This window comes from Macaca nemestrina, chromosome 15 (assembly GCF_043159975.1).
Source record: "Macaca nemestrina isolate mMacNem1 chromosome 15, mMacNem.hap1, whole genome shotgun sequence".
NCBI classification, from domain to species: domain Eukaryota; kingdom Metazoa; phylum Chordata; class Mammalia; order Primates; family Cercopithecidae; genus Macaca; species Macaca nemestrina.
Window position 1 is genome coordinate 98,265,387 of NC_092139.1, and position 15,694 is coordinate 98,281,080.

At 54.9% G+C, this 15,694-nt stretch overlaps 1 protein-coding gene across 1 annotated transcript; it reads left to right on the plus strand.

The window, feature by feature from the left end:
* Window positions 1-497: 497 nt before the first annotated feature.
* Window positions 498-11,455, plus strand: LOC105487225 (solute carrier family 35 member E4). The gene is made up of 2 exons (XM_011750602.3): window positions 498-1,805; window positions 10,170-11,455. The coding sequence occupies exons 1-2, from the start codon at window positions 1,187-1,189 to the stop codon at window positions 10,601-10,603; spliced, it is 1,053 nt and encodes a 350-aa protein (XP_011748904.2). The 5' UTR covers window positions 498-1,186; the 3' UTR covers window positions 10,604-11,455.
* Window positions 11,456-15,694: the final 4,239 nt, after the last annotated feature.

The window sequence follows — 15,694 nt, forward strand, 5'->3', positions numbered from 1 at the left end:
TGGCCAGAGATCAGGTGGGCGCGAGACTGGTCCTGGGATGGGGCCTGTGGGCCCCTCCTCACTACGCTGCTTCTTGAAGATAGCCTGGGCGGCTGTGCGGGATACCCCAGTGTCTCCAGCAATGCGCGTTGATCTCCATGGGGGGCTCGCCTTGGCGCTGGGTGGGAAGAGACCTGCTGGCGAAGAGAGGCTGACCACGCCAGCTCGGGGTGGGGCTCTACTGGGCAGATGCACAGGCCCGGGGCAGAGGAGGGCTGATGGGGGAAATGCCAGGCCAATGGGGGAGGGGCTGTGAGCGGGAGGTGTTGGGGCGGGGCGAGACCTCCCTCCCGGCTCCCGGAGCGGACCTGGCCTGGGGCGGGGCCTGGCCTGGGGCGGGGCCTGGCGGGGGTGCTCAGCCCAATTTTCCGTGTAGGGAGCGGGCGGCGGCGGCGGCGGAGGAGGAGGCAGAGGCAGAGGCAGAGGCGGAGCCAAGGGCGCACCACCGCGCCCGCCGTGCCGGGCCTGAGCTGGAGCCGGGCGTGAGTCGCAGCAGGAGCCACAGCCGGAGTCACAGCCGCAGCCAGAGCCGCAAAGCCTCCGAGAGCAGGAGTTGGAGCGCAGGCCCTGCTGGAACCGCGCCTAGCTCGCCGCCAGGCACCGGCCGGAGCACGGGCCGTGGTGTCAGCTCACTGCCCGGGCAGTGTGGGAGACAGCGAGCCCGCGACCCCCCAGGCCGGGCACCACCAGGCGCGGAGCCCGGATCGCCCCCCTGCCAGACCTGGTCACGGCCAGAGCACGCAGGAGTTCCCAGGGTCTGGATCTGCGCGCACCCTAATGACCTGGGGACCGAAGAGAAAAAAGGAACGAGGATTTCATCTAAAAGCATAGCGTGGGCACTAGGCGAGGAGGCGAGTGGAGACCACCTGGCACGGGCAGAGGTGCCTGGAGCCCACGCTTGAGCATCGGAGACCCTGGCATCCTAGCAGTCGCGACCTTGGCTCTACCCTGTCTGAGTTGGAAATACAGCTTAGCTCCTAGACATCGCTGGCACAGGCCTGGCACAAGTAAGCAGTGTTCTCACCTGTCTGAAACGGGACACGGGGTCGGAGGAACCAGGATCTAGCCTGGCCCCAAGCGGAGATCTCTGGTGGCCCAGAGGTGGTCACTGGGGAGCCTACCTCCTGCCCTAGCCCCACTGGTGCGGATGTGCCGCTGCCCACCGGAGCACCATGATGGCAGGATGACCTCAACCGAAGTAGCAGCAGCAGCTGGTGGTGCTCGGGCGGCTGGGCCCCCCGAGTGGCCCCCTGGCAGCCCTCAGGCCCTCCGGCAGCCTGGCCGGGCCCGGGTGGCCATGGCAGCACTGGTGTGGCTGCTGGCCGGAGCCAGCATGTCAAGCCTCAACAAGTGGATCTTCACAGTGCACGGCTTTGGGCGGCCCCTGCTGCTGTCCGCGCTGCACATGCTGGTGGCAGCCCTGGCATGCCACCGGGGGGCACGGCGCCCCATGCCAGGCGGCACTCGCTGCCGAGTCCTACTGCTCAGCCTCACCTTCGGCACTTCCATGGCCTGTGGCAACGTGGGCCTAAGGGCTGTGCCCTTGGACCTGGCACAACTAGTCACTACCACGACGCCTCTGTTCACCCTGGCCCTGTCGGCACTGCTGCTGGGCCGCCGCCACCACCCGCTGCAGTTGGCGGCCATGGGTCCGCTCTGCCTGGGGGCCGCCTGCAGCCTGGCTGGAGAGTTCCGGACACCCCCCACTGGCTGTGGCTTCCTGCTGGCAGCCACCTGCCTCCGCGGACTCAAGTCGGTTCAGCAAAGTAAGTGCCTGGGTGGCCAACTGAGAAGGTGGGGATCCGGGTGGGTGTGTGGCCTGGATGGCCCTGTGAGGGATATGACTGTTGTCCCATTTTACAGATGAGGAAACTGAGGTTCATGGCTGTGGAGGAAGCAGAACTGAGGCTCAGAGAGGGCCAACAGCTCAGTGAGTTCCAGGCCCCAAACTCAGGCTCTGGAGGCCCAACTCGTGTTTATTTATTTACTTATTTAGACAGGGTCTGGCTCTGTCGCCCAGGCTGGAGTGCAGTGGTGAGATCTCAGCTCACTACAGCCTCTGCATCCCGAGTTCAAGCGATTCTTCCCCACCTCCCAAGTAAGTGGGACTACAGGTGTCCACCACCATGCTAAGATAATTTTTGTATTTTTATTAGAGAAGGCGTTTTACCATGTTGGCCAGGGTGGTCTTGAACTCCCGACCTCCCAAGGTGCTAGGATTAGTGAGTGAGTCACTGCACCAGGCCAGCTTTTTTTTTTTTTTGTATACACAGGGTCTTGCTATGTTGCCCAGGTGGGTCTTGAACTCCTGGCCTCAGTGATCCTCCTACCTCAGCCTCCTGAAGTTCTGGAATTACAAACCGGTATTTAGTGATAGCCAGTGATCTATGCTTTGACTAGCCCTTTATCTCACTGTTTTGTTCCCATTTGATAGATGAAGAGGCTTGCTCTGGGCCATGTGGCCAGTGAGCAACAGAGGCAAGATCTGAACCCAGATAGGAGGACTCCATCCTTACAAGAGATGTGGCCTAAGGCTTTAGACCCAGAGGAAAGCCAGAAAGCATGGGCCAGGGAGAGAAAAGGAGGTAAAGCCTTGAGCTGGGATTTGGAAGGTCAGGGTTCAGGCCTAAGTCTGGGGAGGGCTGATGTTTACTGGGAGCTACAGTGTGACAGGCTTGGTGCTGGGTGTTGACCTTGAGTTCTCATGGCAACCACCAACATTATCCCCATTTTACAGATGATGGAACTAAGACCCAGAGAAGTTCATGATTTGACAGGCCGGGCATGGTGTCTCATGCCTGTAATCCCAGCACTTTGGGAGGCTGAGGCGGGAGGACTCTTGAGGCCAGGAGCTCAAGACCAGCCTGGCCAACATGGTGAAACCCTGTATTTATTAAAAATACAAAAATTGGGGCCAGGTGCGGTGGCTCACGCCTGTAATTCCAGCACTTTGGGAGGCTGAGATGGGTGGATCATGAGGTCAGGAGTTCAAGAACAGCCTGACCAAGATGGTGAAACCCCATCTCTACTAAAAATACAAAAAAATTAACCGGGTGCCATGGCAGGCGCCTGTAATCCCAGCTACTTGGGAGGCTGAGGCAGGAGAATAGCTTGAACCCGGGCGGCAGAGGTTGCAGGGAGCCAAGATCACCCTACTGCACTCCAGCCTAGATGACGAGTGAGACTCCATCTCAAAAAAAAAAAAAACTGGGCTGGGCGTGGTGGCTCACAGCTGTAATCCCAGCACTTTGGGAGGCCAAGGCTGGTGGATCACCTGAGGTCAGGAGTTTGAGACCAGCCTGGCCAACATGAGGAAACCCAGTCTCTACTGAAAATACAAAAATTAGCTGAGCATGATTGTGGGTGCCTGTAATCCCAGCTACTCAGGAGGCTGAGGCGAGAGAATCACTTGAACCCAGGAGGCAGAAGTTGCAGTGAGCCGAGATCACGCTATTGCACTCCAGCCTGGGTAACAAGAGCGAAACTCTGTCTAAAAAAAAAAAAAAACAAAACAAAACAAAACAAAAAAACCAGCTGGGCCTGGTGGCGTGCACCTGTAATCCCAAGTACTGGGGAGGCTGAGGCATAAGAATTGCTTGAACTCCGGAGAAGGAGGTTGCAGTGAGCCGAGATCATGCCACTGCACTCCAGCCTGGGTGACAGAACGAGACTCTGTCTCAAAAAAAAGAAAGAAGTTCGGCCCAGCGCAGTGGCGCACACCTGTAATCCCAGCACTTTGGGAGGCCGAGGTGGGAAGATCATGAAGTCAGGAGATCAAGACCATCCTGGCCAATGTGGTGAAACCCTATCTCTACTAAAAATACAAAAATTAGCTGGGCGTGGCAGTGCGTGCCTGTAATCCCTGCTACTTGGGAAGCTGAGGCAGGAGAATCCCTTGAACCCAGGAGGCAGAGGTTGCAGTGAGCCGAGATCACGCCACTGCACTCCAGCCTAGGGACAGAGGGGGACTCCGTCTCAAAAAAAAAAAAAAGAACAAAGAACAAAGAAAGAAAGAAGTTCATGATTTACACAGAGGTCACAGGGTCCCTAATGACGTGAAGCATGGTCTGTGTGACTGCAGCAGGGCTCTGGGCAGTTTAGGGTAGAGGTTCCAGGCCCAGACCCGCTAGATCATTCTGCCTGAGGGCTGGCTTCCCGCCTTTCCTACTGAGGAGCATCTGAGTCGCAGCCTCTACCCTTTCTCTGCCTCAACTCAAGGAGATATAGGGGAGGCCAGGGCGCCCACTCAGAGTGGGGAGGTCTGGGTTCCAACCATACCTTTGCTCATATTTGCTGGGCAACCTTGGACAGATCAGGATTTTATCTGGGCCTCACTTTCCTCATCTGTCAGTGGAGGAGAGTTGGAGTTGATGGAGTCCAAGGGGCCTCTTGCTCTCCCTTCCTGCCCTGAGATCCTGTGACCCAGGCCTGGGAGAAGGAAGTGGGCACTCCAAGAATGCTGGGCTGGGGTTGATGGCAGCCCGCAGCCAGGGAAGATTGAAGTCAGAGTTCAGCCCTGCCCTGGCATATTCAGAGCTGGGACACAGAGGCCCTGTCTCTATCCTCCCTGGCCCCGAGGCAGGGCCAAAACCCAGTTCTATTTTTTGCCCTCAGGTTACATGATAGCTGGAGGCTGAGCACAGGCATGAGCTCTGGGCTTGAGTCTGCACTGGGAAACCTGACCTATGGGCCCCCCCATGCAGGACACAGTGCTGCGAAGGTCCTAACCTCAAGGCCTGTGCTGCCCCTGCTGAGAAACAGTCAGTGCTCCTCACGCTGGGACCCAGGCAGCCCCAACCTTCAAGAGGGGTTATGGCTGGCCAGGCCTCAGGCACTTGGGCATGGAGTGGCATGTGCCTGGCATCGGGCTGCATCTTGACTCCTGCCAGCTCCTTCTTTCCCTCCCTCCCCAGTCTTAACTCCCTGACCCCTGGGGAGGTCGGGTCCTTGCTCTAGGCTCCTGAAGCACCCTCTGCTCACCCCATCATGGCTCCAAATGCCATGTATGATCGCCACCTGGTTACATGTCTGCTGTCTGCCAGACAGATTTGGGCAACTCTGTGTTCCTGGAACCTAGCCCCGGGGCCTGGCAGAGGGTACATACTTTGTAAATTATAATTTTTAAATTTTATTTTATTATTTTTTTTTTGAGACAATCTCTGTCGCCCAGGCTGGAGTGCCGTGGCGCAATCTCGGCTCACTGCAACCTCTGCCTCCTGGGTTCAAGCAATTCTTGTGCCTCAGCCTCCTGAGTAGCTAAGACTACAGACTTATGCCACCATACCTGGCTAATTTTTTTTTTTTTTGTAGAAACAGGGGCTCACTATGTTGCCCAGGCGGTCTCGAACCCTTGGCCTCAAATGATCTTCCCTCCGGGCCTCCCAAAGTGCTGGAATTACAGGTGTGAGCCAACATGCCCAGATGGATAGATTTATTGATGGCTCTGACAGGCGAGCCGATCTCATAGAATGGTTGGGCTGTATGGTTCAGGAGGGAGTTTAGAGGGCTGGAGGCCCCACTAACAGAGATGGGAGCCCTGCAGAGATGGGGAGGAACAGACTTGAGCCAGGGCCTGAGATAGGTTTTTTTTTTTGCTCATTTGTTTGTTTATGAGAGGGTCTTGCTCTGTCATCCAGGCTGGAGCACAGTGGCTCACTGCAGCCTCAATTTCCCAGCTTCCGGCAATCCTCCCACCTCAGCCTCCCAAGTAGCTGGGACTATAGGCGCACCTCCATGCCAAGCTAATTTTTGTATTTTTTGTAGAAATGGGGTTTCATCGTGTTGCCCAGGCTGGTCTCCAACTCCTAGACTCAAGTGATTTACCCACCTCAGCCTAAAGTGCTGGGATTACGGGCATGAGCCACCACACCCGGCCTGAAATAGGTTTTGAACAAAAGGAGGTTTCTACAGCAAGAGGCTCCTGGAGAGGCACCAGGGCCAGATTCAGACTCAAGTGTACATGGCTGATGCCAGCTCCATTCCTGAGAGCAGAGTCTGTGGGAGCAGAGGGCAAGTATCCAGAAAGAAGGCTGGGCATGGTGGCTCACGCCTATAATCCCAGCACTTTGGGAGGCCAAGGCAGGCAGATCACTTGAGGTCAGGAGTTTGAGACCAGCCTGGCCAGCATGGTGAAACCCCGTCTCCACTAAAAATACAACAAAATTAGCTGGGCATGCTGGTGCATGCCTGTAATCCCAGCTACTCAGGAGGCTGAGGTAGGAGAATCTCTTGAACTGGGGAGGTGGAGGTTGCAGTGAGCCGAGATATCACACCACTGCACTCTAGCCTGCGTGACAGACTGAGACTCCATCTCAAAAAAAAAAAAAAAAAAAAGTCAGGCGCAGTGGGTCACGCCTGTAATCCCAGCACTTTGGGAGGCTGAGGCGGATCACAAGGTCAGGAGATCGAGACCATCCTGGCTAACATGGTGAAACCCCGTCTCTACTAAAAAATACAAAAAATTAGCCAGGTGTGGTGGCGGGTGCCTGTAGTCCCAGCTACTCAGGAGGCTGAGGCAGGAGAATGGCGTGAACCCGGGAGGCGGAGCTTGCAGTGAGCTCGAGATCGAACTACTGCACTCCAGCCTGGGTGACAGAGCGAGACTCTATCTCAAAAAAAAAAAAAAAAAAAAAGTATCCAGAAAGAGGAGAGCCCAGACAGCTGCCGGCAGGGCCAGCGGCTTCCCTCCTTCCTGGGCCAGTTGTAGGCCCAGGGGGCCTGCACGAGGAGAGTGCCGTCTTCCTACCCACAGAAAGGGTGGGAAGTGGGGCGCCAGCCTGCTGAGCTTGCTCTTAGCTGGACCCCCCCAACCCCGCCCCACATCACAGAGCAGGCGGACTCAACCCCTGTCCTCTGAGCTCTCAGGCTGTGTGTGATGGGGGAGATGCACTCAGATATAGAGATCACAATGACAAAAGAGAAGTTCTAGAGTCAAGGTGGTCACAGGTGTTGGGGAGCGGTTGCTTCTTCCTGGGGAGCCCTGAGAAGGCTGCCTAGGGGAAGAGGCATGCAGTGAGGATGACAATAATGTAACCATGAGAGCAAACATTTGTTGGGGCCTCCCTAAGTGCCCATACCATGCCCAGCTCTTCATACTGATGGAGGAGGAAAGGGTGATCTGGGAATGGGAAACAGGCTGTCCCAGGGCACGGGGTGTCAGCCAGCAGGAGCAGGGTGTGGGGATCATGCCAGCTGCCGGGGTGAGCTGGCATCAACGGCATCACACAGGGCATCAGGCCCCGTGTTCAGCACGTCACATGTGAGGGAGATGTTGCTACCTGAACCACACTACTCACAAGGAGACTGAGGTATGCAGAGAGACAGTGTCACACCGCCCGTGAAAGAGCAAAAGGGACAAGCCAATAGCAAGCAGACAGGGTTTAGAGAAGGGTCAGCTGTTACCTGTGGCAGAAACCTGGGCATGTTCCACTAGAAGGAGAAGTGACAATGAGGCAGGACAAACAGGCTGACACTTTGGGGTCCCCAGGTAGAAGTCAGTTGCCGCCTCTGACAGCGACTCGCCGCCCTTTCCCTGGGCTGCAGGAAGGGGAGGTGGAGGAGTGGGTGGGATGTACAATGGGTGCGAGGAGATGGGTGGGAAGGTTAGGACCTTCCTGCCTGGCTGCCTTGCAGAGGGTGAAATTTGCCAAAGGTGAAGTTCACCTGGAAACCCACATGCCTTCCTGTGATGGGACATTTAATGTGGAAGCCACAGGCAGCTCATAACAGTGTTAACTTTCGAGCCTGCGAGCAGGAGGCATTCTGATTATCTGTTCATTTCTAGAAACGTTTCAGCCAGAGGGACTGTTTGTTGCCTAGAGAACAAAGCTAAAACATCAGAATGAAATTGAGAGAGAAATAACATTTCCTATTCTAAGCATAGCCTATGAGTAAGCATCTCTGTGGCTTTTTGGAAAGTGTGTGTCAGAAAATGCATAGAGGCTCGCAGAGGCCCGGGAGGGGACCTGTGTCGACTACTCATCTCTCTCCACTAACTTGGCGAAGGCCCCATGCCATCCTTGCCCTCATGCAAATAATGTCATTTCAGCCAGGCGCAATGATTCACACCTGTAATCCCAGCACTTTGGGAGGCCAGGCTGAGCAGATTGCTTGAGTCTAGGAGTTTGAGACCAGCCTGGGTGAACCAGATGATGAAACCCCATCTCTACAAAAAATTTTCAGGGGTGATGGTGCATGCCTGTAGCCCCAGCTACTTGGGAGGCTGAGGCAGGAGGATCGCTTGAGCTCGGAAGGCAGAGGTTGTAGTAAACTGACATCGTGCCACTACACTCCAGCCTGGGCAACAGAACCAGACCCTGTCTCTAATAATAATAATAATAATGTCATTTCATCTGGGCACCCCTTTTTGAATTGGCTGATGGTGGCACGTGTACACGCAGGTACACACAGATATACAGTCAGACATAGGCAAAGCAGCAAGATCCTCTCTTCCCTTACAAAGTGAAAAGGTTTCCTCTTAGTCCTGGATTCATCTTGACAAGCCCCAGTATTAGCAGGAAAAAAAAAAAAAATTGCTGATTATCAGTTATAAACAGTGAGTGAGAGCCAAGATCCCACAATGACCTTTTGTTCCCTTGTCACTCCAGTGGTCATAAGTGAATGAAGCAATGAATGGGTCACCCTTTTGACCCAATTTATTATTTTCTTTTATAAATTCTTATTTTTTAATGCAAAGGCCCCCATGTAGCTAGTAAGTGGCAGAGCTGGGACCCTCTGCTGGCCTGCCCTTTCATGGTGGCTGGAACTGCAGTGTGGGAGTAATAAGGGCTGTGGCCCGGGTGGTTGGGGCCAGTTGATGCAGTCTTCGAAGCTGGGTTAAGAACCTTGGGCTAGGTGCGCTGGCTCACGCCTGTAATCCCAGCACTTTGGGAGGATGAGGTGGGAGGATCACCTGAAGTCAGGAGTTCAAGACCAGCCTGGCCAACATGGCAAAACCCCATCTCTACTAAAAATACAAAAATTAACCAGGTGTGGTGGTGCGTGCCTGTGATCCCAGCTACTTGGGAGGCTGAGGCAAGAGAATCACTTGAACCCGGGAGGCAGAGGTTGCAGCAAGCCGAGATCATGCTACCACACTCCAGCCTGGGCAACAGAGCAAGACTCTGTCTCAGGAAAAAAAAAAAAAAAAAAAAAGAACCTAGGACCTTCAGGGCCAGGGCAGCCCCTGAAGATTTATTTTTATATTTTAGAGACAGGGTCTTGCTCTGGTCACTGAAGTAGACTGCAGTAGCATCACCATAGCTCACTATAGCCTTCCTCTGGGCTCAGGTGATCCTCCTGCCTCAGCCTCTCAAAGTGCTGGGATTACAGGCACAAGCCACTGCACCTGGTCGATTTTTTGGTTTTTTTTGAGACAGGGTCTCACTCTGTTGCCCAGGCTGGAGTGCAATGATGTGATCTTGGCTCACTGCAACCTCCACCTCCTGAGCTCAAGATTCTCCTGCCTCAGCCTCCTGAGTAGCTGGGACTACAGGCATGTGCCACCACTCCCGGCTAATATTTTGTACTGTGTAGAGATGGGGTTTTATCACATTGCCTAGGCGGGTCTCAGACTCCTGGACTCAAGCGATCTGCCCTCCCAAAGTGCTGGGATTACAGGCATGAGCCACCACACCCGGCCTTTGTAATTTTTTTTCAGCCATTAGTCTTCATACTTATTGATCATTTAGATATCCCAAGCAGATCATTGTTTCAGCTCGTGGGAGGCGGTTTGAAGTGGCTGATAACAGACTTATTTATTTTAGTTTAGTTTTTTATATTTACTGAGCATTTCCCATTTAAGAGCTTTACGTATGCTGTCCTTTAAAATGTTTACAACAACCCCATGATTAGGTTTGATTATTACCCAACTCTCCGGGGGAGGAAACTCAGGCTTACAGAGGTTAAGCGCCTCTCATAAGCCCAGGTCACAGCTAGTCAGGGGTGAACACAGGTCACAAACGCAGGTGGTCTGACTCCAACTCTTGACTGTCACGTTTCAGATCAGGAGCCACTCGCCCTGCCTGAGGGGTCCGGGTAGACTTCTTAGCGGATCGGCCATAGGGGTCATAGTGGGGTGGCTGGAGGGGGTTGTGTCCCCCTGAGTGCTCATGGTGGTTGTCCTGTTGCAGGTGCCCTGCTGCAGGAGGACAGGCTGGACGCGGTGACCCTGCTCTACGCCACCTCGCTGCCCAGCTTCTGCCTGCTGGCGGGTGCAGCCCTGGTGCTGGAGGCTGGCGTCACCCCACCGCCCGCTGCTGGTGACTCTCGCCTCTGGGCCTGCATCCTGCTCAGCTGCCTCCTGTCTGTTCTCTATAACCTGGCCAGCTTCTCCCTGCTGGCCCTCACCTCTGCCCTCACCGTCCACGTCCTGGGCAACCTCACCGTAGTGGGCAACCTCGTCCTGTCCCGGCTCTTGTTTGGCAGCCGCCTCAGTGCCCTCAGCTACGTGGGCATCGCACTCACTCTTTCAGGAATGTTCCTTTACCACAACTGCGAGTTTGTGGCCTCCTGGGCTGCCCGTCGGGGGCTGTGGCGGAGGGACCAGCCCAGCAAGGGTCTTTGAGACCTAGGGGATCTCAGGAGCCACCTGGGATGGCCCTGGCCTGAATCCAACCCTCAGCCATGGCCATAGGAAGAATGGAAAACAGGGCTGGGCATGGTGGCTCATGCCTATAATCCCAGCACTTCCAGAGGCCGAGATGGGTGGGTCATCTGAGACCAGGAGTTTGAGACCAGCCTGGCTAACATGGCAAAAACCTCGTCTCTACTAAAAATACAAAAATTAGCTGGGCATGGTGGCGTGCGCCTATAGTCCCAGCTACATGGGAGGCTGAGGTGGGAGGATCACTTGAGCCCTGGAGATCAAGGCTGCAGTGAGCCAAGATCGCATGCCACTGCACTCCAGCCTGCGAGACAGAGTGAGACCCTGTCTCAAAAACAAACAAACAAACAAAAAACTGGAGAACAGGCAGTGACGTCTGTTGGGGGAGCTTTCTGGAAGGGCTGGCTTGGAGGTTGGAATGGGGACTCCCAGGGAGACCTGCCTCCTATCCCTGCCTGCCTCACCCCTGCCACAGACTCTGCTCACCACTGGATGATGCGTCCAAGCCTGGCACAGTCCCTGTGCTTGTCAGAGTCATTATGATTAATATCAACTATGATGCCAAAAATTGCTGGCCAGACTTTGAAGACCTCAACGTGTTAACGATGACGATGATGATGATTCTTGGCGGTTACACAATCCTTCCTCTTGGAGGGGAGGCAGCTAGGAGGCCCAGCAGGGGGGCTTCTAGGCTGCTGGGCTCCCCTAGGGAGTTGGGGTAGTCTATGCCAACTGCAGGCAGCTGCTGTGGCCTCACCCCTGGGCCCCCCAATTTTGGGTCATCCATCCTCAAATACACTATTTTTGCTTGTATGCCTGTGTCATTTGTTGGGGGTACAGAGGGGATATAGGGAGAGTGGGAGCCTTCCCACACAGAAACTAGGACATCCTCTCTTACCCTTACCCATCGAGGTCTGTCTGGCCCCCCACCCCGAGCCCAGTGACATTCCCTCAAATCCCTCCACTGGCCAGGCCACCATTGCCCATCTTCTGGACAGTGGCAGTGGCCTCCCCCTTGCTCTGCCCTGGCCCCTCTACTCCATCTTACACACAGCACCCTTCACCCAGAGGGATCTCACTAAAACATGTACATTCTGATGCTCCTCACTGCTCCTGGGACAAAGTCAGAATTTCCTACCCCAGACCCCTAGTCCCTCAGGACGTGGCACCTGCAGCCTCACCCAGCTCATCTCCCTTCCCCTGGGCTCTGTCTTCCAGCCTCACTGACTTCTTTTGGTTCCCTGTGATACCAGGCCTGCTCAATGAAGCCTTTGCACATGCTGTTCCCTCTGTTCAGTCCCCCATTCCTACAACAACCTCCTCCCTTCTCATGGCTTAAACCCTTGCCTGGAGGAGAAAACCCAAACATGCAACTCTTTTTATTTTTTTTATTTTATTATTTTTATTTTATTTTATTTTTTTGTTGTTGAGACAGAGTCTTGCTTTGTTGCCCAGCCTGGAGTGCAGTGGCCGGATCTCAGCTCACTGCAAGCTCCGCCTCCCGGGTTCACGCCATTCTCCTGCCTCAGCCTTCTGAGTAGCTGGGACTACAGGTGCCCGCCACCTCGCCCGGCTAGGTTTTTGTATTTTTTAGTAGAGACGGGGTTTCACCGTGTTAGCCAGGATGGTCTCGATCTTCTGACCTTGTGATCCGCCCGTCTCGGCCTCCCAAAGTGCTGGGATTACAGGCTTGAGCCACCGCGCCCGGCCCGCAACTCTTTTTAAAAAGAGAAATCCAGGCCAGGCGCGGTGGCTCACGCCTATAATCCCAGCACTTTGGGAGGCCGAGGCGGGCGGATCATAAGGTCAGGAGATCGACACCACGGTGAAACCCCGTCTCTACTAAAAATATAAAAAATTAGCCGGGCGCGGTAGTGGGCGCCTGTAGTCCCAGCTACTCAGGAGGCTGAGGCAGGAGAATGGCGTGAACCCGGGAGGCGAAGCTCTCAGTGAGCTGAGATTGCGCCACTGTACTCCAGCCTGGGGGACACAGTGAGACTCCGTCTCAAAAAAAAAAAAAAAAAAAAAAAAGAGAAATCCAGGCCTGGCGCGATGGTTCACATCTGTAATCCCAGCACTTTGGGAGGCCAAGGTGGGCAGATCACCTGACGTCAGGGGTTCGAGACCAGCCTGGCCAACATGGTGAAACCCCATCTGTACTGAAAATACAAAAAATTAGCCGGGCCTGCTGGCATGTGCCTGAGGCAAGAGAAATGCTGGAACCCAGGAGACGGAGGTTGCAGTGAGCCAAGATCACGCCATTGCACTCCAGCTTGGCCAACAAGACCGAAACTCCGTCTCAAAAAAAAAGAAAAGAAAAAAAGAAGAAAAGAAAAATCCAGTCACTTGAGGCCAGGCGTTGGAGGCTGCAGTGCACTATGATCATGCTACTGCACTCCAGCCTGGGTGACAGAGCAAGACAGTATCTCTTTGAAAAAAAAAAAAAAAAGAAGGGCTGATGAGGGGCTTGACAAGGGACTATGCTCAGGAGGCTTGCAGGGGTGCAGGAGAGCAGGGCTCCCATGTAGGGAACCTAAGACAGGAGTCCCAACCCCCAGAGCTCCCTGACCCACCAGCCAGTGTCAGCTTTGTTATTTACCTCTGAGCCTTTCCTTGGACTTGTAACACTTAACTCTCCCCACCCAGCTACCTTTCCTGGAGACCACCTGTTAAAGATGATAAGGACCCAGGCTGGAGTGAGAACACCTGGGACCTAATCCTGCTCTGCCCACCTGACTGAGAGCCTCCCCTCCCTAGGCCTCAGCTTCCAGATCTGCAAAATGGAACTGATGATCCCCTTGGAGAGGGTTTGAATGAGGAGCGCTGAGCAGGGCCAGGAGTGAGGAAGGAGGTGACGGCACCAACTGGCTCTGCTTCTGTCTTGGGGTAGTCACCCAACCTTTCTGGAAACCATCTGCAAAATGTCTCCCATTTGTGTGAGCAGCAGGAGCTAGACCAGGCTGGGGCTGTGGTCTGGGGAGACTGAGATTCAGGGAGGAATCATTCAGATTCAGTAACCAGAATTCGTAAGGGACCACAGTGCCAGCCAGTGCTAGGCAGGGCTGAGTTAAGGGCCAGCCCACCGCGGGGTGGGAGGTAGGGGGTTGGGGGGGGTAGAGAAGGCCTAGGAGGACCGGTGTGGGGTTTCCTGGCCCCAGGCTCCGCCCAGGCTGCCTTACAGAAGGGGAAGTGGGCCTGGGCTGAGTCACTCATCACCCACCCTCTGACTCAGAGATGCCACTGGCCCAGCCCAGTCTCTGAGCAGCTTGAATACCTCTGGCCTCCACTCTCAGGCTTTGCCAGGCAGGATGGAGGGATGGATGGCTGTGGTCAAATCCTCCTTGGTGACTCAGGACCTTTTCCCATCCAACAGGCACCCACTGCCATAGTAGGGACCTCCCTGTACCACCCTCATTTCTAGGCCTTGTGGGATGCTTGGCTAATGAGTGAGCCTCACGTCAGATTAAAGCCTGCCCCTGGTGGTTGTGGGGACAGGTGACTGGGGTTGTGTGTGACCTGGGAGCTGATTTGTCACCAGATTCAGGACCATTAGACATTGAGGTGATTCCCTCAAGGCCACAGCCAAAGCCATCCCTATCACCCCTCCCAGTAGTGGGCACAGAGAGCACTGGATTGCGAGTCAAAAAGCTTGGGTTTGGCAGGATGTGGTGGCTCACGCCTGTAATTCCAGCACTTTGGGAGGCCGAGGGGGGCGGATCACCTGAAGTCAGGAGTTCAGGACCAGCCTGGCCAACACGGTGAAACCCCATCTGTACTAAAAATACAAAAATTAGCCAGGTGTGGTGGCATGTGCCTGTAATCCCAGCTACTCGGGAGGCTGAGGCAGAAGAAGTGCTTGAACCCAGGAGGCAGAGGTTGCATTGAGCTGTGATCATGCCATCACACTCCAGCCTGGGTGGCAGAGCGAAACTTCCTCTCAAAAACAAAAGCCCAGGTTTGAGTCCTGACCCCTCCTACTTATGATGTGACCTCACGCTGGCCTCTTCCTCTCACAGTATCCTTGGGAGTGAAGATCACCAAGATAACAGTGGGGAGGGAGGGTCCCATTGAAAGGTCGTTGTCCCTCCAGGCTCTGCTCCTCAATATTTCTGTTGCCTCAGGCAAGTCTCTTCACCTCTTTGAGCCTCAATCTCTGCATCCAGTCCCTGCTGCGAAGCCTTCTCTTTAGGTAAACAGGTGTTGCCTCCCTTAGGAAGCTCTGCTCTCCCCACAAGACCCCACCCCATTCCATGCCAAGCTGAGTTTGAAGCTCCAACCAAAGCTCACCCCAGCTCCCTGCACCTCTCCAGGCAGGGCCCTGATCACATCCCACCATCAGGGCTGGATTCTCGTCTCTCTTCTCCACTGGACTGGGCTCCAGGAGGGCTCACTGCTCTCTCCCGAGCACCGGCATAGCATGTGGCATGGAGTGGGCAGGAGAGATTAGTCAAGAACAGACAGCAGAGTATGGTGGGTGCACCTGTAGTCTGAGCTTGGACTGCGAGCCAAGATCGCGCCACTGCACTCCAACTTGGGTGACAGAATGAGTCTCCATCTCAAAAAATAAATAAAAATAAATAAAAAAGAACAAGGGCTTCGGAGTTGGACTTTTGCTTGAATCCTGGCTTCAGTACATCTGAGCTGTGTGATCTTGTGCAAGGTCCTCCCCACCTGTGCCTCTGTGCATTGAGTGGGGGCAGCAGTGGAACTTAACCCCCTACCAGCTTCTGGAGCTGTAATGGACAAAGGCCTAGGAAGGCCTCAGTCTTATCACAGATGCTTCCACTTCCTCCTCAAGGCTTCTCTTGTTATCTGCCCCACCCCTCCTCAGCCTGCCGGAGCACACTGAGAGTCCCCCAGGGATGCTCCCGCCAGAGCACAGCAGTGTGGATGCCAAGCCTCCAGTCCCCTTGTCCTGCCTCGGAGGAAGCCTGGGAAGCTGGGTCTGTGCTGGGCATCCTGCCATTGTGGACTTCGAAACAAAGACCTGTCTCAGGCCCAGCTGCCTGGTGCCCCTTCTACCCTCCCCTAGTGGCCCTTGGATTGGCATTC

Coding starts and splice junctions, on each gene's coding strand:
- LOC105487225 (XM_011750602.3), top strand. CDS start 1,187: ATGTGCCGCTGCCCACCGGAGCACCATGATGGCAGGATGACCTCAACC. Junction 1,806..10,169: donor ACTCAAGTCGGTTCAGCAAA/GTAAGTGCCTGG, acceptor GTCCTGTTGCAG/GTGCCCTGCTGCAGGAGGAC.